This window comes from Malus domestica, chromosome 04 (assembly GCF_042453785.1).
Source record: "Malus domestica chromosome 04, GDT2T_hap1".
NCBI lineage: Eukaryota > Viridiplantae > Streptophyta > Magnoliopsida > Rosales > Rosaceae > Malus > Malus domestica.
In genome coordinates this window covers 10,909,116-10,930,043 of record NC_091664.1, presented here as the reverse complement: position 1 = coordinate 10,930,043, position 20,928 = coordinate 10,909,116, and the positions used below count along the sequence as shown (strand labels likewise).

The 20,928-nt window shown below is 36.6% G+C and overlaps 1 protein-coding gene across 1 annotated transcript; it reads left to right on the top strand.

Annotated features, from left to right (window-relative positions):
- Positions 1–6,944: 6,944 nt before the first annotated feature.
- On the top strand, positions 6,945–13,257 carry LOC103433079 (FAM10 family protein At4g22670). Its single transcript, XM_008371299.4, has 11 exons — positions 6,945–7,210; positions 7,326–7,377; positions 7,461–7,610; positions 7,706–7,793; positions 7,879–7,959; positions 8,085–8,149; positions 8,451–8,591; positions 10,945–11,061; positions 11,138–11,434; positions 11,628–11,685; positions 12,913–13,257. Exons 1-11 carry the CDS (start codon positions 7,101–7,103, stop codon positions 13,008–13,010), a joined length of 1,257 nt encoding a protein of 418 aa, XP_008369521.3. The 5' UTR covers positions 6,945–7,100; the 3' UTR covers positions 13,011–13,257.
- The last annotated feature ends 7,671 nt before the right edge of the window (positions 13,258–20,928 follow it).

The window sequence follows — 20,928 nt, the reverse complement described above, 5'->3', positions numbered from 1 at the left end:
ACCAAGGTAAAACTTTTGCTTCTTCAAAGTACTACTAATTCATTTGGATATATATGCTAAGTTTCTCTTTATGCTATTTATAGTTGGATGTCTGAGACAATAAATACCTGGTGGTTGTGGCTGATAAGGTCTACAAGGACAATAATATATGTTCATACAAAATAAACAAGTGTGACATCAATTGTGTTAATGACTTCCGTCCTCAAGGTACTTTACTATTATAATTATACTATTAAAATGCTAAACTTGGCTCTGATACCAGATTCATGAAGCAGACGAGGCCTGGTTAAATAGTCAGATTGCCATTATAACAACTAGACATGAAACCTTGCACATGGAACTCAACATGTTTCAGCATGACGGCCACTCACAGTACAAGTATAAGGCCTTAACAGTTGAACTCAGAGGTAAGAAAAACTCAGAGGTACCCTGGTTAATGTCCAGTTATTTGTATGGCAAACATTCAACTAAAACAGAGTGCTCGAACAAAGTATGATCGTCAATTTAGCAGGTTAATAATATAACTACAATAATATTTCCTTGTTTTGGACTAGAAGTCTAATTAAACAAACACACTAAAGAAAGAAAAGAAAGCTTACATAAGACTTGGAGATTGCTTGAATATGTACACTTGAACTTTTATTGATATATGAAATGTTTACAAAGATAGTTGTTTACAAGAAAGTGTTTACAAGGATGCTATGAAGACTACAGATGCCTGAGAGTATGAAGATGGTGTGAGTATATGGTGAGAATAAGGTGTTCAGGTGTTGGGATGTTGAGAGGTATCTATTTACAATGAATGAAACTTCACTTATATAGACTGAATCAGGATACAATGGTATTAAAATTATTTATAAATAAACGGTGTGGACACCTCTTTGGTACTTGTCATTTGTCACTATGCTTCTACTGTTGATGAAATTGTCAGCATTGTTTCTGAAACGTGGTCTGATTTTTGGTTTGCATGTGAACTTGCTTGTCTCCTTTTGCATGTGAATTTGCTGCATGGTTTGTCTCCTAGTACCCAACTTTTGCATGTGATACCCTTAAAATACTTTATCCCTTGTCTTCTTTTACATGCCCATTTTGTGTATTATTGAATTGTTTTGTCCTTATGATTAAAATGAAACCTTTGAGAGTGTTTTGGTTAGTTTTCCATAAAATATAACCAAAAATCCAAACTTTCTTAGAAAACCTCCAAACTCCCATGAATTTACAATTTTTTATTCCCCATTGCAAATGCATTGCAATTATTGTCCAATAAGAAGAAGTGAATATTGTTGAAGGTGCATGGACTAAAAGATATTTAATTAGGAGACTGAGTAACACAAAGAAAGAATTTTTTTTATGGGTTTTCACAAAACTTGACAACCCCAACTTATGGAGAATGGCTTTTATTATATGGGTATACAATTATTGTGGTGTTTCGTGCCAATAATACAATGTCATTACAAATGTTGTAAATAAGTGTCATTGATAGTATAACGTATAACTGGTCCAAGACATCGCCTCTGAAAGCATAAAGGTTTAGTTATTTATAGTAGATATTCAAAAACCAACCATAGTTGAGTTAATGTCCATCAAGGTTCCCACAAATTTTGGTTTGCTATGGGAAAAAATGTGCAACTTTATTTTAACTTGAAGTCTGAAAGAAAATAACATATAAAGCATTTCAAGATTGGCATGACAATCCTGTAACAACTCTCTGATCTCAGGAAGCACAACCTTGGCAAACATTAATAATTAAAAGAAAGAATAATCTAGTTCATAAAAGAGCCTATTTTGTATTAAGTTAGGTAGATTATGTAACACCATTGACCATCATTTGGTTCCAACTCCAGTGCCTTCTTGACGCTTTCAACTGCGGCGTCATTGTCATTAAGTGTCATATACGTCTGCAGCCAGTTAGATCATAAACAGCAACCATAAGGCTTTATGAATTTTCTTACCAATTAAAGATTATTACCTAGCCTTGGCAAAACAAAGCCATCACATTATCTTCCCAATCACGCCAAGCAAAGTCTGTGTCCAATCACGCAAAGCCTTCACCTATTTGTGCCAAGTGTTAAACAAAAAGAAATCATAAACACAATATGTGACAATAGTAAAAAGATTGATAGGTTAGCTCGCTTAAGTCTAAAACCTATCATGAGATTGCAAAGTTTTGTATGAGCAAATTTACTATAAGAAATAGCTCGAAACAGCTTGAGTTCGGTATCGGGCTCTGCTCCTTTTGAATGAATCAAGCATGCCATATGAAAACCATAATAGAAAGGCAGCACATTTACACAATAATACATATAATTTTCATTTTCAATAGTTTAGCATTTTTTTTGTTAGATGATCAATCTACACACACATAGATATGCATATGTACATGGATATATATATATATATATATATATAACATAGAAAATAAATATAACTAAAGATAAGGACCACCACCAAAATTGAACGGATAATGAAATTACCTTTGACATATCACCTCTTTCCCATATCTAATGCTATGTCATAAGTCCCTAAAGTAGCAACCGCCTGAAACATGAAGAAAACCAGAACATAATACCTCACTCAGTATTATGCAAGTTCCCAAGAGTAGTCCCCCACCTCATGACCCCACTCAGTATTATGCAAGTTCCTAAGAGTGGTCCACCACCTCATAACCTAATGCTAAACTACAAATGTAATTCAACTTGACCATCAAATTACACATTCACCAACTAGAAATCAAAAGCCAAAAGTATGGACATTCATTAAAAGGGCATGTAAATAAGAAATGAAAAAGGAATCTGAATTCGGTTTCTTGAGAAGCAAAGGGAATAAAGCAACCAACACACAGACAAATGAACATGGTGAAAATCAATCAAAATCCACTTAACCTTACTCTATCACCTAGAAAAAGAAATGACAAATATCAATGCGACAAATCAAAAGGCAAACATATTGGAAGGTGTCGAATCCTTCTTCACAAATCCCTCAAGCTTTCCACAGATATCATCGATGTCTTTTAAATGAGGACCTGAGTTGAAAAATGACTTGATTTCGGCATCCAGTGTTTCTTTTTGAACTTCCAACTCATTTGATAAAGCCATTTGAGATTTCCCTATAGCCAATTCCTTGTCAAAACCCACAAAAAAATCTCAATTTTCACTTAAAAAAAATTGGACTCACCCCGTATCTGCCCCGAACCGTGATTAACCGTCTCGACCCGCGGGTCCTCTACCCGTTTGCCCATCCCTAGAGAGCACGAGAGACAAACTTAAATTAAAATATTACAACTAAAACATGCACTAATCTAAGATATTACAAACTTAGGCGTTTTGTTTTGGAATTGACAATTTTACTCTAACACTTTTCTAAATTTTCAAACGCTTAGAGATTAATTAGGGCGGTGACTAACTGCCTAGTGCCTAGACAGAGCTTAAGCAACGTTAGGCGGAGATTTTTAGGACAATGATATTTACAGCAATAGAGCGCTTAAGAGACCTGTTCTCTTCAAAGATCCCAAGCCCTGCCGAGCCCAATAAGTTGTGTGAGCTGGAATTGCCGGGGGCTTGGGAACCTGTGGGCAATTCAGGCGCTTAAGAGACTTTTTCTCTTCAAAGATCCCATGGTGATTTTTCTGTGCGAAACAAAAAGCTCAAAGAAGCGAATGGAGAGGTTAAAATCATAGTTGAACTTTGATTTTGTGTTTACAGTTCCAAGCTCGGGAAGGTTTGGGGGTTTATGTGCAATGTGGAAAGGGGAGGCGAACTTGTTGCTGAGATTGTTTTTGTCAAATCATATTGACTTGGAGGTGGGAGGAATATGAGATGATATTCACTGGCGACTTACATTCTTTTATGGCTATCCAGCGGAGTCTGATAGACATAAATTATGGAGTTTGCTCCAAAGGCTGAGGGAGAACTCGGATCTACCATGGTGTTGCATAGGTGATTTCAATGAGATTTTGTGTGTTGAAGAACATGAAAGAGGTGATGTGAGAAGTGATTGACAAATGAAAGGGTTTCAGAATGCCTTAGTAAGTTGCCAATTATAGGATTTGGGGTATGTTGGAAATAAATTTACTTGGGTGACTACCAGGTGTAGAGGAATTAAAGTCAGATTAGATAGAGTTGTAGCATCACAGATATGGGTGGATATTTTTTTGGGTTTTCGAGTCTCTCATCTGAAACTGAATTCATCAGACCATATCCCTATACTGCTGGAATGGTTGCCAAAGAATAATGTTAGATTCAAAAAAACATTTCGATATAAGGAAATATGGTGATGAAGGAGGGTTGGGTAGTGGCGGTGCAACAAGGATGGGCAGCAGAGGTCTGTGTTTCACCAATGTTTCGAGTTACGGTGAAGATTAAGGCAACAAGACTACATTTGGCTACTTGGGCAAAAACAACGAAAAGATTAATTCTGGGGGAAATCTCTAGAACGAAAGATAAGTTGAATGCCATGTTTGGTATGCTCTTTAATGAAACTACTATTGCATAACGGCACGAATTGAACAATTAGTTGCAAGCTTTGTTGGTGCAAAAAGAAGCGTTCTGGAGGCAGAGATCCAAGGAAAATTGGTTACAGCTTGGGGATCAAAATACAATTTTTTTTCACCAAAAGGCTAATCGTAGGCAACATAGGAATGCTTTGCCAAGGTTGTATGATGAGGCAGGGGTGTGGTACGCAGATAAGAGGGGACTGGAGAAGGTGGTTGTTGACTACTTCACCAATTTGTTTGATTCTTATGGTGTGACGGATGTGTTGGAAATTATGAGGGTGGTGACACCCAAAGTCTCGGCTGAGATGAACCAGGAGCTGCTCCGACAAGTATCCAATGAGGAGGTTAAAAAGGCGTTGTTTCAAATGCATCCGACAAAAGCTTCGAGGCCTGACGGTATGTCATCGGGTTTTTATCAGAAGCATTCGTAGCTAGTTGGGCAGGATGTGTGTGATGGGGTAAGGCATATTCTTTTGTTGGGTTATATGCTTAATAAAATCAATTATACCCATGTCACTTTGATTCCGAAGAAGGTTGATCCCTCTGCGATGAATGAATTAAGGCTGATTAGTCTTTGTAACGTAATTTATAAGATTTGCTTAAAGGTTCTTACCAACCGACTGAAGGTTATCCTCCCGGAAATTATTTCACCATCGCAAAGTGCTTTTATCCCCGGAAGGCTAATCTCGGATAATTGTTTGGTTGCTTCAGGGATTGCTCATTATATGCATAGAAAGAATAATGGGTGGAATGGTGTGATGGCGTTGAAATTAGATATCAGTAAGGCCTATGATCATATTGAATGGTGCTTTTTGGAGTAAATTATTAAAAGGTTGGGCTTTGTAGAGAAATGGATACAATGGATAATGATGTGTGTGTCTACATTATCTTATTCATTCAAATTGAATGGGGAGCCTGTGGGGTTAGTGTATCCTAAGAGGGGTATTCATCAAGGAGATCCCCTTTCGCCGTTTCTATTTGTTTTATGTGCAGATGGATTATCGGCTTTATTTGATTCTTGGGAAGCACAAGGTCGAATCTAGGGGGGCCAAGTATTTAAAGGGGCACCAAGTGTGCATTATTTGTTATTTGCAGATGATAGTTTTATTTTTGCAAGGAGTTCTTTGTAAGTGAAAGAGTTACTGCGTACATATGAAAGGGCATTTGGGCAAGCGGTTAATCTGTCCAAAAGTTATGTAGAGTTCAGTAGGAACCTATCGGAGGTGGATGCACAATTGTTGGCCGATTGTTTAGGGATGGCACATGTGGATTATCATGAGCATTATCTTGGTCTAATAGTGTTTATTGGTAAATCCAAGAAGGATGCTTTTGCTTGTATTAAAGATAGATTGTGGAAAGTTGTATGGATGGAGAGGTTCGTTATTGAGTAGTGCAAGCAAAGAGATATTAATAAAAATGGTTGCTCAGACAGTGCCTTTGTATACAATGTAGACATTCTTGCTACCTAAGTCCTTTTGTGATGAACTAAACCAAATGGTAGCCCAGCTTTGGTGGGGAAGAGAAGGGGGAAAATGGAGAATACATTGGGTGAAATGGCAATGGTTGTGTAAACCGAAGAGTGAAGGGGGTTTGGGATTTAAAGATTTATATGCTTTCAACCTCGCTTTGCTTGCAAAGCAAGGGTGGAGAATACTACAACAACCTAACTCTCTGGTGGCAAGAATATTTAAAGCCCGCTATTATCATAATTCTGAGTTCTTACGGGCTCCAGTCAAACCAAACTCGTCCTACTGTTAGCGTAATGTGGTGACATCTAGAACTATTATTTGTTGTGGTGCTCGATGGATGGTGGGGGATGGTTTACGAATACATATTTGGGGGGATAATTGGCTGCCACGAGACCATTTTTATAAAGTGCTGAGCCCGAAACCGGTGAAGGTTCATCTAGAGCTCACGGTGAGCTTTTTGTTGGTAGAGGATGAGGGGGTTATGTGGAATGCTAATTTGGTTCGTAGGTGGTTCTTGGTGGAAGGGGATGCACTGTTGGTCACTTCTGCAATTCAAAATGCATAAGCAGCAATTCATGGGCACTATGGACATATATTTGATGATACTAGGCGGCTTTTGTAGGATTTCAAGCAATGGAAAATCACCTTTGGACGACGAGAGATGAATAGGGTGGCCCACCGCCTTGCACGATTTAGTCTTATTGTTGATCACCTAGTTTCTTAGCTTGAAAAACCTCATGATGTAATTTCTAATTTATTATTGGAGGATACTACTAGTAGTTAATTTGGTGCGGAACACTCTTTTTCCCTTTGTTCGGGTTGAAAACCCCGACAAAGTTTTTATCGAGACCCATTGTAAGCACCATATCTTTAGTTTGTACGTATTTCAGTCTTCAATGAATATCGTACTCTTTAAAAAAAAAACAAATAAAAATAAAATAAAATAACAGAAGCTATTAGAAGAGCCTAGTCAAGCCAAGTTTATTACAAGTCAGCCCTTGCAAACCCTAAACATAAAATACCCGACCGTAACGCAGAGAAGCAAACAAAACCTTGACAGCTCCGCTCTCACTCCTCAGAAGTTTCTCTAAGACCCTATTCTCTCTCTTCCCCTCTCTCTTTCTCTGAAACTTTTGCAAATGGACGAGGCGAAGCTCAAGCAACTCAAGCATTTCGTCGAACAGTGCAAGTCCGATCCCTCCGTCCTCGCCGATCCTTCGCTCTCCTTCTTCCGCGACTACCTCGAGAGGTAACAATCCATTTCTCTTAGTATCCGATTTTTCTTTTGCAGAAACCGATTCGGTGTTTGTTGCGCTGTTGAATCGGAACGAAATTTTGAAATCGAGTTCGTTTCTTCGTTTCAGTCTCGGCGCTACTCTCCCTGCCTCTGCTCAGAAGCAAGGCGATTCCAAATCGGTACTCTTCTCTCTCTTACTTTTTGATTGTTGCGTTTTATGTTCTGTGTGTATGCGTTTTGATTGAGGGATTTCCGAGTGCAGAAGGGCTATGTCGTGGAGGAGAGCGACGACGACATGGCGGACACTGAAGCCGCTCAAGTTCATGTCGAAGAAGAGGAGGATGAGATAATCGAATCTGATGTCGAGCTCGAGGGTGACACCGTGGAGCCTGACGATGAACCTCCTCAGAAGGTTGTTTGTTAATTAATTTCAGTTTTAGTTTCTTACTTGTTAGTATGTGTATTTTCATAATTTTTGTTATGTTCATGGCTTTTATTGTTTTGCAGATGGGAGATGCATCGGTTGAGGTGACTGATGAGAACCGTGATGCTGCACAGGCAGCAAAATCTAAAGCTATGGAAGCCATTTCAGAAGGTATAGTGGATTACTAATGGTAATGTGCATGTTCGTTGTGATTTGAGGGCTTGTTTGAGGATTTGATGAATTTTGTGCAATGCAGGTAACTTGGAGGAAGCAGTTGAACATCTCACAGAGGCGATTTTGCTCAATCCTACTTCAGCAATTATGTACGGCACCAGAGGTCTGAGTTTCTAGTTCTTATATAATTATATTCAGTAGGGATTATTTTGTTTATTTGAATTTGAGAGTTGACTTCCTCTTGGTTTATTTATTTTTTCTGAATTCTGTTTACTTGTTACTTCACAGCTAGTGTGTACATCAAAATGAAAAAACCTAGTGCTGCTATCCGGGATGCCAGTGCTGCTCTTGAGGTTGTTCACATACCTTGCTTGTTTTTATACAGTGATGATATTTGTTTTCCGCCCATGTAGAATTTGTTTGTATATATTCCTTGATGTATATGTAGTTTGCTCACTTGAGGTATTTAGTTAAAGTATGATTAGTCAACAACGTTATGTGCGCTACTCTGCTTACTACAACCAGATAAAAATAAAATGTTTCTTTGGGCCGGGTGTGGCTTCATGTATAGTTCTGTTTGCATCAGTTTTAACTACTTGCTAGGTGTGATGTTTTGAGAAGGTGAACTTATGTTTTATGTAATCTTGATCTCAGATCAATCCTGACTCTGCTAAAGGCTACAAGTCTCGTGGGATAGCACGAGCAATGCTTGGTCATTGGGAAGAGGCTGCTAAGGATCTTCACTTGGCATCAAAGCTTGATTATGATGAAGAAATAGGTGCTGTACTTAAGAAGGTATGTCTCTCACTCTCTTTGGTTTGTCCAGTAATTGCATTATTTTGGTTGCATTTATTTATGCTGTATCTATACTCACTAAAGGAAAGCTTGAACCTATGTATTTGTGTAAACCCTTCACAATTAATGAGAACTCCTCTATTCCGTGGACGTAGCCAATCTGGGTGAACCACGTACATCTTGTGTTTGCTTTCCTATCTATATCCATTTATATACTTATCCACACTAATGATCGGAGCAATCTAGCGAAGATCACAAAAAGCGACCGTTTTCGCTACCTAGGATATATCGTGCAAGAGAACGGAGAATTAGAGAGAGATCTCAACCATAGAATAGAAGTTGGATAGATGAAGTGTAAGAGTGCATCCGGCGGGTTGTGTGACCGTCGTAGGCCACTGAAGCTCAAGGGAAAATTTTATAGGACGGCAATAAGGCCAGCGATGTTGTATGGCACAGAATGTTGGGCGGTGAAGCATCAACACGTACACAAAATGGGTGTGGCAGAGACGAGGATGCTTCGTGGGATGTGTGGGCACACAAGAAATGATAAGATTGGAAATGAGGATATTCGAGGTAAAGTAGGAGTGGCCGAAATTGAAGGAAAGATGAGAGAAAAATCGGTTCCGGTGATTTGGACATGTGCAAAGAAGGCCTACTGACGCTCCGGTTCGAAGATGTGACTACGGGACAGAGGTTCAGGGCCAAAGGGGTAGAGGAAGACCTAGGAAAACTTTGGAAGAGACTCTAAGAAAAGACTTAGAGGACATGACACAAAACCGAGCGCAATGGCGTTCTAGGATTCATATAGCCGACCCCACTTAGTGGGAAAAGGCTTTGTTGTTGTTGTTGTTGTTGTATCATACATAGATAAGTTTGTTCTTCTCATTCGTTTGTGTCTATTTATCCTGTATCATTCATTGTTTGTGTATCTTATTCTATGTATCCAAATCAACTGCTGGCGATCACTGCAAGAAAACATGGATTTTGTGAAGAATGGTTTCGTCACATATACACTGAACTTCGTCACATATACCTATATGTGACGAATTTCCATGCGTCACTACTATACAGCGTCGCCTATAGTTGACATGATGATTTTTTTCATTCGTCACGTATTGGCTCTATATGTGACTCCTCACACATTCCCAGATCGAATTCCATGCTTGAACCAAATATGCGATGCTTTGGGTGCCACTTATTCCTCGAATGCGTGATGACTATGCTTTTGTCACATACTGTATTGGATTTCATTTTTCTTGTAATGCTTTTTCTCATTTAATTATTTTCATAATTTTTCCTGATAATTAATCTATAATTAAAACTTTGATTCTAGTGAACCAAGCAAATGAATAAAATGAAATACATCACAATCACACTTTATGTATCAATAGAAGTATTTGTTACATTAGTAACATGTTTAATAAACTAAACATGCACAAAGGGAATAAATGTCATTTTGAAACAATAAAGTAATGAAAAACAGTCCTAAAACAAACCTAAGTCTCCCATTATCTTTTAGAATATGACTACATGAAACTTGACTGGACTATGAAGACTCTTGCGCTGTTGCTACTGGTTGTTGGAGGGCGCAAGTAACTTGGCCAACAAAAATTTCTCATAAACCTGCTGAGATACAATAGAAAAAAATTGAGCATTATTACACATGCAATAGCAAACAAAGATATGTCAAAACTTAATGAAAACCCAACTTGAACAAACCATTCCTAAAAACAATAAAGACCAAAATCCTCAATTCCCAAATGATGACTAGGTAATAAAGCAAAGCAACCGAACTCAGTAAGAAACTCAAAGATTTCAACTAAATCTCAAAACAAGAATCTGTTAAAACAAAAAGCTTTCAGCATGCAACTAATTCTTCATAGGAGCAAATAATAGGGAGATAAGTCAGCCAACAAGCTATCAACCTGTAAATGAAAATTAGTACAAAAAAAGAAAAAAAGAAGAAGAAATTCATTCAGGCTAATTGTAACTTTGCCAACACAAATTCCTCACAAACCCGTGTACAAGAGAAAAAAAAATATCAAATAACAAAACCAGTAAAAAATAGTTTTAAGCAGACGCAATTTAATTATATGCTTAGATTGCAAATTGTCTAATTTTCAGTTTACGAACTTTACAAACTTTACTGTGCCTAAGAAGAACTAATAAAACAGAGAATTGGTAACTTATTACTAGTTAACTGCATTTTGGAAATAATATTAGTATCGTATTACTATTAAATAATGAAATTTCTTGAAAGTCAATTATTGTGGGTTAACTCTACGAAATGAAAATTGTCTGTGTTCGTGTTTTAGAGTTTCCTTTTTTCACCTAATGGCAACTCCAATTGTAGGTTGAACCAAATGTGCACAGGATTGAGGAACACCGTCGCAAATATGATAGGCTTCGCAAAGAAAGAGAGGACAAAAGGATTGAGCGTGAGAGACAACGTCGCCGTGCTGAAGCTCAGGTAAGGATCTTGAAGTCCATTCCAATGAAAAGATTGTCTATTTTATTTTTGTCTCATTTGGTCCATTCTTTTCAAGGCTGCATATGAGAAGGCTAAGAAGCAAGAGCAATCATCTTCTAGTAGAAGGTCTGGAGGCATGCCTGGTGGCTTTCCAGCAGGCATGGGTGGAGGATTTCCAGGAGGAATGCCTGGTATGCCCGGTGGCTTTCCAGCAGGCATGGGTGGAGGGTTTCCAGGAGGAATGCCTGGAGGGTTTCCAGCCGGCATGGGTGGCGGCTTTCCAGGAGGTGCATCTGGAGGTGCACCTGGAGGTTTCCCCGGTACTGCGCCAGGAGGGGTGCCTGGAAATGTTGATTTTAGCAAAATATTGAATGTAAGTATGTCGGTTCATGATTCAATTTTAATATTAAATATGTTCCTGAAATCAGTGACTGTTGGTGGTAATGATGTTTTATTGGAATTATCGTACTGTCAGACAGATTGTTTCTCTTATCTATATTGAACATTTGGTGCGCTTTAAGAAATTAATTTACAAATTTAAATTGTCTTTGTTGCAATGTGTGTAGGACCCTGAACTGATGAATGCATTTAGTGATCCAGAAGTCATGGATGCTCTTCAAGACGGTACTGTCTCTGTTCTTTTTATTTTTGCTTTGCATCGATATTTTCTTCCTTATGAAAACAATTCCTTCTACCAAGTTGTTGACTTTTGATAGTGAATGCCTAGTTCTTGTGATTAAACTGGTTATGTCAATACATGGAAACTTGTAATTCAAATATTGAACTTGTATTTTTGGAGTTGAAACATAATAAATAAAATAAACCAGACACTAAAAAGTTCAAAATTTATGGTTGAACGCTCAAACCCTTTGGTTTTTTGGATGACATTACGAATTGAGGACTGTTCATTATTCTTCTTTTTGTATAATGTTTTGGTACTGCTAACCACACACCCCTCTCAATTTTCGCCCGTTGGATCGAATGATTAGAAAGATGATCAATGGCCTAAAATTAACAAGGGTGTGTGGGAGGCAAAATTGAGTGTGTGAATGGCACTATCCTAATGTCATGTGCTTGTTTCCACAAGACATTATAATTTAGAAAAAAAAACTAACGTGTAGCGATATTGTCATGAAATTCTCCTTCTGTAGTTTGCTAATGTCATTGTTTGGGTTTACATGCTACAGAATGTGCAGTGATATTGTCTAGTTAGCACTACTTAGAAAAACAGAAGTAATAGAGATTTTAGGGTTATATTTGTGTTATTTTTTATTTTGAAAGTGTTGGATACATGTACTGGGAATTTTTAATACAGATTGTTAAGTAAGACTAGAAGGAAGTGGGTTAGTTGAGAGAAGGAAGATAAGAGTTGAAGTAGGAACCCAAATGGAAGTACAATGACCATACTCTTATTGAATCTGTCCACAAAGTCGCTTAAAACTTTGGACTCTGATGTATATATCAAGCAACTGAAAGAATCACTTTTTGAAATACAGATAAATCATCGTTCCCCACCCCAATTTTCGTAAAATGTTATGTTGAACGTCTGGTTACTGTTGAATCATTGTGAATTCATATCTTCTGATGTATTTAGATTGAGTGTCTGGTCTTTCATTTGCTTGGTCGGCTTCTTACTTCATTATTTACTCATAATGTCCCAAAATCTTTCTGCTAACTGATTTGTCCAAGTAACGGATTTAATTTTATAGTTTGGTTCTAGCTCTTGATGTTCTCATATGCATTAAGGTTGAAGCTAGAGATTCTACGTGTTATAGGATCAGGGGACTGAGATTTGATAGCAATGGAGTTTCCTACGTGCCTGACCGTAATTGGTTTGATTGGTTTTTGCAGTAATGAAGAACCCTGCTAATCTAGCAAAGCATCAAGCAAATCCAAAGGTGGCTCCTATTATTGCAAAGATGATGAGCAAATTTGCTGGACCGAAGTGAAAGTTGCCGAGTTGTAACGATGTTTTAGGGAGATGGAAGTTTTAATACTTTTGGGTTGGGGATACTAGTTGACAAATGTGTGGTTGGTTTATGAGCTGGTTTCACGTGGGATAGCTTGACAAAATTCTCTGGTTCTCTTACCTTAACTTTTACGACAATGCTTATATATCGTTACCTTAACGTGTTTAACCGCGTTACCATTGCCTTTCGGCAATTTTATCATATATATCGATAAGGGTTTCAGATTCTTCTCTTCTCAAACCTTCTTACTGAAGGGTTACATGGGTCAACCGTCAATTAATTTGCCCTTATACATTCAACTCGGAGAATGAAGGCTACTTGTTTAGTCTGCTCGGGTATTGGTATGGAGAATTGTGAGAGCATAGCACGTGTATTAATTGGCAACTTAAAAAAAAAAAAGAGGACAAAAAGCTGGTAGGAGTTGTGGTGTTTGGTAAACTTTGAAAAACAGCTTTATTTCAAAGTTTGGGGTGAAAATAAGCCCAAAATCTGAAGCTGCAAATAGCAGCTTCAAAAAACAGTTTTTTATCGAAAACACGGGTGAACAGTGGGATGGGAGATTGAGAGGGAAAGAGGGGTGGGAAGAGCAAAGGGATGAGGGTATGGGTGTCGAGAAAAACAATTGGGGATGGAGGGTGGGGAAAAAATTAGGGTTTGTGGAGGAAACAAGAAAAATTGAGAGAGAAGTTTGATTACTTCTCTATTCGTTTTTTAAGAAGGTCTGCTTCTGATTTGGGTTTAGGTAAAGGATAATTTCTTATAAAGCTTTGCTCTGCTTCTGATCTGTGAACTGTGCTTCTGATTTGTCTTGCGCCTTTCCCTCGTCTCTTGCGATTCTCGTTTGGTTTGGGCTTTTTTTGTTTGACCACTACGGATTAAACCCTGTTTAAGACACGCTATCCTGTTCATGCATATTTTTTCACCACAAAGGTGCTAGTACGGTACATTCTATGTGGGAATGCATAACTACTACAGAAGATGTAGATGGTGTAAGTTTACCTTTTATGGTTAGATAGCTTATATGATGTTAATAAAGGTAGATTTGTTTTGCCGAGTCGATTTGTGGATGAGAAATTCGTATTACTTTTGAATCACTCTCGCATGGTACTGAATGAAAGGTTTGGCTGAACTTAAATATCTTAGCCGACCTTTCAATATAATTGGGCAAACTGGGTGTCTGTTTAAGTGTGACCTGATGGTTTTATAAAACGTCGTTCTTCTTTTTAATCTAACAACGATGGGTGATATGCACTAGTTTACGCATGAGAGCAATTCTGTACATTTCTTAATCACAGTATGCTCTGTTACTGCATCCAACTTTTATTTCTAATGTTGGGTACTTCCCTTGTCGGTGCCTTCATATGTGAGAATGATAACCTGTGTTTTCTCTGTCGTAATAGCCATGGCAAAGTCTCTCGCTTCTTCAAATTTGTTCTAGTTAACAAAGGGTCTTGCATGTTTCTTTGGTCCTTTTTATTATATGTTTTCTCTTCTGTTCAAACTCACTTCCACTTAATGAAATCATTTCTCAATAGCATTAACTAGTAATTTACGATTTCATCATGTACCATAGCATTTATCATCATCATCTCTTTGTTTGTTTAGTAGGAGAAAATGTGTTGTCTTTCCTTTAGCTTGATCCAGTTTCTTTTGAGTAAGGATTCTATACATATTTAATTGTGGGAATGCATGTTTTATTCCTTGCCAAAATTTGTGTCTGAATGATTGTCATTGTAAATTTATGATGACATCAACCTAATGAATATTTTAATTTTAATTTCTACAAAAACATGGGTAACTATTGATAGAAAAGTATGTGTCTAACCTGACTTTAACTTATAAATGTTTATCACCACATTCGAAATTGTCTGTGATGATAAAAAATAGAATCTTTAGGTGCATATAGGCATGGTAGTTTTTGTCTTGCCTCTTGCACTCAAGTTTAAATGCTTTCGTAGTAGCCACCATGTCATTCATTTTCTTTTTTTTTTTAGTATTATTCTTTGTAATACTTATAATTTAGAAAATAAATGGAAGAATGCTATCACACGTAATCCTGCATATGTTTTGTAGTAGCCACCTTGTCATTCTGGAATAATTCTGGTTTAATGGGCGGGTTTTGATGCTTCATTATTGTTATTCTGCCTTTACCTGCATATGTTTTGATGAAATAAAGGCTGATCAGAGCTTGCTGTCATAGCTCTCTCAGTATGACAACAAGATTACTAATTATTCACCTATGCAGGAAATGTGAGTGACATTACCTTCTCAAACATAAATATGAGCACAAGATACTATGATCAATCCTGGTGGGGAACAGCGGAGCCAATCTACATGACCACATGTCCTCGACGCTCAAAGTCAAAGAAGGGTTCAATCTCTAACCTGCTCTTCGTTAATATCACCTCAACTTCCGAGAATGGAGTATTCTTATCAGGTTCTAAAGATGGGCTTCTCAAAGAAGGGTTCAATCTCTAACCTGCTCTTCGTTAATATCACCTCAACTTCCGAGAATGGAGTATTCTTATCAGGTTCTAAAGATGGGCTTCTCAGTGATTTACGATTCATTAGCTTGTACAAACAATGAAAGAGGTGGATAGAGAGAGAGACATATTAAGAAGAAGTATTGAATAATGTCATTCTTTTGATTGTATGTTGGTGATGGATTTTGTTCAAAGTTTTTATTAGATTAAAGGCATGAAAGTTTGTTCAATTGGTCACCTACCAAGCAAAATCAATATCTAGAGTTGTTTTGTAGGTTATGGTTTAAATTTTTTTTAACCAGAATACACTACAAATTCCATTCACTCGCACTCTGAGTTGTGACAAATGCGGAGATATTCTGAACGTGAACGTGATCGTCATTTTGATGACCCCAGGAACTTTTGTGAAGAGAGGGATAGTAATGATGATGATGATGAAGGATACCAAAATTATCAAGTTGAAGGATCACATGAGATAAAGGAATTAAAAAATAGAATAGCGGCAAGTTTGATGAATGCATCTAATTAGACTACTTTCAAGTAGACCTGGCATTCGTGTCGTGTATTCCGTGTTCATGTCATTTTCGTGTCATACCCGATATCTTAACGGGTCGTGTCGTGTAACACCAGTTAAAATAAACGGGTAAAATGACCCAACCCGAAATCGACCCGATAATATTAACAAGTAATATGACTCAATCCGTTACCCGTTAAGGAAAATATATTTTAAACCAATAAATAATCAAATGAAAAACATAATACTAAATAAGTATATACATACCATATTGTCACATCCAAAACATAAAAATGCATTTTTCTTTTAAGTATATTTTCACTTACCTAAAGTCTTTAATAGTTTTTTAATTAATGTAGAAGTGTAAAAACAATATAGAAAAAATATATAAACGCTCGTAATGACAAGCTTTACAACTTTCATGAAGAGCTTAACTTTGAAATTCGCCACTATAATCATATAAATCTTAGATCAAAATTTAATCGTTGATTGTTGTTTACATTTACGCTTCATTGTTCTCATCAAATTTTGTTTTTTCAGATTTTCTTTTTCAAAAACTTGATCTATTAGAGGATGCAGGAAGATGAACGGTTTGGATCGTTGATATTATATTCAGAGTTTTACGGTTAGTGAAAATATTGCTTGATGTTTATGAAGTTTCTACAAACTATATGACATCGACTCATATTTCAGTTAACTGTACATATCGAAACGTGATATCAAAGATCTGAACCGTTCATCTTCTTACATCCGCCAGATGATCATATTTTCAAAAAAGAAAATTTAAAAAATGAAATTCAATAAGAATAATAAAGTGTAAATGGCAATCGACTGTTAAATATAAATTTAAGGTTTATGAATTATAATGTTTGATTTCGAAGCTGACCCCCTTATGAAAGTTGTAAAGTTTGTCACTATGAGTGATTGTATATTTTTTTTGCATTTTTTACACTTCTACAATAATTATTATTAATTTTATTAATTTTTCCCTCAAATAAAAAACATTATTCATGAAGGTTTGGAGGATTTTAAAAATCTAAACGATAATGTAAGTGTAACCATTATCTACTCGTGAAGGAATAATGATGAATCACGGGTGTTTATATATTCTTTCACATTTTTCATACTTGTATGTATGTCTTCTTAGTTCTTGCCTATACAAATACTATATTAGTTTATTTTAATTTTGGACAACAGCATGTTAAGTAAAATTTATCCTAGTAATGATAATAAGAAACTCTCATAATAAAAATAAATAATGACTGAAACTTTTTTTAAAAAACTTATATAGAATAATAATACAAAACTATATATTTAATATAGAATATATTGTATATATTAATATGGCTATTGTATTTTATAATAAATCTTTTAGTAATTAAACTTTAAAATTATCAAAATAATTTTTTTCTTGACGGGTCGAAACGGATTACCCACGTGTTACCCGCGTATATACCCGTTATTAACTGGTTTTTAACGGGTCACCTGATAATGACCCGATAAGTTATCGTGTTGACCCGAAACGCGTTATTTTTGTGTTGTTTTCGTGTCGTGTCATAAATTGTAGGGTCTACTTTCAAGTACATTAACAATATTGCACTAATTATTCCTAGATATTCAGTCTAAAATATTTCAATTGAAGTAGTTTGTCATACTAATTAATATTTAAGATAAAGTTTATAAATATTTTTCTTTCAAAAATAAAGTATATTTAGTAATTAACCTTTATTTGTTAAGAAAATTAAATTAATAGCACATCTAGTAATATACCATTTTTGGTCATTTTACACAATTACAGCTGTTTAACATAAAAGTTTACTAAACATTATCATATTGCTTTTTTTTTTCTTTCAAAAGCACTTTTACAAAAAAGTTTACCAAACACTCTGCTGCTTTATTTCACAGCTGCTTATTCTCATAACACAGCAGAAACAGTTTTTTTTTTTCAAAGTACAGTAATACCAAACCAGCCCTAACTATATTGTTGGGCGCAAGTGGCCATTTATCACAATAGTGGAAAAATGTTGAGTTTTTGCATGACGTCGTGGGCTCAAATCCCATCAATGGCTAATCTAACATCTAATATAACAAAATCTATCGTTTGACCAAAAAAAAAAAAACTCTATTGTTGGGCCGCTTAATACTATGGTCTAATGATACCCTCTTCACTTAGGTTCGATTGTTGCAAAGACGAATTTTATTACTAATCTATTATGAGGCTAAGTCCACCCGCTCTCTCTAGTGCAAATAATATCATTTGTTAAAAAAAAAAAACCAAAAACTCTATTGTTGGTTTTGGGCTTTGAGACATTTTAGGGTAATTCGAGAAATCTATATTTGGTAGTAATTCAGATTTGAATTTTTTATTTTTACTTGAATGTGGAAACCTAATCATGAAACTGAATGTGGAAACCTTTTCTGTTGAGAATTCATTGTCAAAAAACATACACCTTATAAACATACTAATTTTTGCTCAAAATTCAATCACCTCCTTTCACTCTAAATTTGTGTTTGCTCTTTTACTTTTCGTCTATAATTTGCTTTGTTTAGTCATTGCTTAGACTTCGCTTCTACGGCCACCTTATACAATAAGAGGGGCAGAATGTCGTTGTCGTCTGGCCCCCCACCAGATTAGGAACTCAAAGGTCTCCCCTTGTTTATCATTTTATTCGAGGCTAGAGAATTAAATGTAGAAATAGGAGAAGGGTTCCAAACCTTTTTGGTTTTGAAGGCAGCGTGCCCTGCTGTACCAAAGGCTTTCTAGGCTTACACCTTCCTATTGCATGACCTAAACGAAAAAAATTCAATAGCTCCATTATAATTTAAGCCTTTTGAAGCGTCAGTGATTGTAACTTTGGGTGGAAATTTTATTCTTATTGCTCTGAGTTTTGACCTATACGACCTCCATGCGGTACAAAGTACCCTTCTTTAGTAGAGGCATGTAGTAACTTAACCCTTAAGACTCTGTTCAAGGTAGTTTGCTAAACATTGCCGTTGCGATTTTCCTGGTGATGATGGCTCTTTGTTTGGCATCGATGCAATCAATCACCATCTTAGAGTCAGATTCAAGGACAGACGATGTGGTAATCAAGCTGAATGGCAAAGAAGAGAGCTACGACAACGGCTCTAGCCTCAACTTCGAAAGCGGAAGCTGTAGAAAATGCTATGGCCTTTTTGCTCAGCAAACAAGCCCCATTATTCCTCACAATCATCCCAGCGCTCGCCTACAGAAAGGGAGCAGACCAAGCCTCGTCAAAATTTATCTTCACCGCACCAGCATGGGGACTCCAGGCCATACACATATCCCTGATGCTAGGTTCATTAACCCTTTCAATCTGACTCACGGATGTGTCCAACCATGGACAAGGAATTTAGCTCCCAGACTGTAACGGAAGCATTGCACGGGATTGGTGGGCACTGCCATGACAAGAACCTTGATCGTCACTTCACGCCCAACTATGGACAAGGAATTTAGCTTCCAGGACTGAATTTCTATCTTCAGTTGAAACCTTCACAAAGTGGACGACACTCTTCTTTGATCTGCCCCAAGTTGTTGGAAGATCCAAATAGTTGCCTAAGCAATCCGATGGAGCAATTTTCTGAATGCACTCCAGATCAATGACAAGATCGACAAGACAATTTGGAGAGTGGAATAGAGAGAACTTGTCCATATTAACCACTTGGCCTGAAGCATGACAACATAAATTAATAATAAGCATTATTTCTCTGCAATCCCGTTTATTAGCTTTGATGAGAAAAGATAATCGTCCTCGAAGAATAAATGAGATAAAGTTGAACCATCATTACTTAATTGAATCTCATGTAGCCTCCCAATTCTACATGACTGTTGGATAATAGAAGAGAAAGCTTCAGTAATAAGCAAAAATACATAAGATGAAAGAGGATCACCTTGTCTAATCCCTCTCTCAAGATCGAAATACTTGCCCACTTTCCCAATTGATGGTCTCAGTGAAAGAGACCGAACGCACACATGCCAAAATTTGATTGATCCATCCCTCCGCGAAGCCCATTCGAAGCATTATATAGCCTCCAAAAAGTCTCATTCAACCCTATGTAAGGCATATTTTAAAATCACAACAACAAGACATTAGGATCACGAATAAATCAAAACAATATGAAATAGAGATCGAGTAATTATATTGAACTTATCTGTAGAATTCGGAAGACATGGTTATGAAGGTGAAGCCATTGATGAAGTAGTCTTCTACTTCCAGTACCTCTCAATGAACTCTACTATCGAAATAGGCTTATAGTTTTTGTGAGTTTCTATCGGTATGGAAGCAAGGACTGCTCCTAGGTTATATAGCTAGGGTTTCAATCAATTCCTCCCTATTATCGGAAAGGATATCAACCCAAATCATATCTCATCAATTATAGTCCCATCATGACTCTTATTCCTTGTATTTACTTAATAAAGGCCCGTAATTGATTACATGTAATTAGGACTCCAATATGTTTATTTCCTTAAGGCACCGAGAGTCCTAGAAATTTCATTAACTTGATTGTCAAGTCAACTATTCCCTCAATTATTCTCAGTGTAATTCATGCCATTCACAAAATGGTTTTACACCCTATCATAAGCTTTGCTCACGTCCAGCTCTGGTTTGACTGCGGCCATGAATCAGGTCTTTCATTTTCTCACTTTCTCTATCTATTTTTAATTAACTTTTAAAATTATGAATAATCATAGAGATAATTTGAAGTTGTTAATAGTGACTCTTCTAAAATTTCCAAGTTGATAGTATTTCGTTCTTTAAATCTGATCGTTTTCATTTCATTCAATTTCTTCTTATGTGCATTCTGATTTTTTTTAAACTAGGAGGAAGGGGTAGCAGCAGAGGCGGTTACAAAATTATGAATCTTTGTCATACAATCTAAG

Coding starts and splice junctions, on each gene's coding strand:
- LOC103433079 (XM_008371299.4), top strand. CDS start 7,101: ATGGACGAGGCGAAGCTCAAGCAACTCAAGCATTTCGTCGAACAGTGC. Junction 7,211..7,325: donor TTCCGCGACTACCTCGAGAG/GTAACAATCCAT, acceptor TCTTCGTTTCAG/TCTCGGCGCTACTCTCCCTG. Junction 11,435..11,627: donor ATTTTAGCAAAATATTGAAT/GTAAGTATGTCG, acceptor CAATGTGTGTAG/GACCCTGAACTGATGAATGC.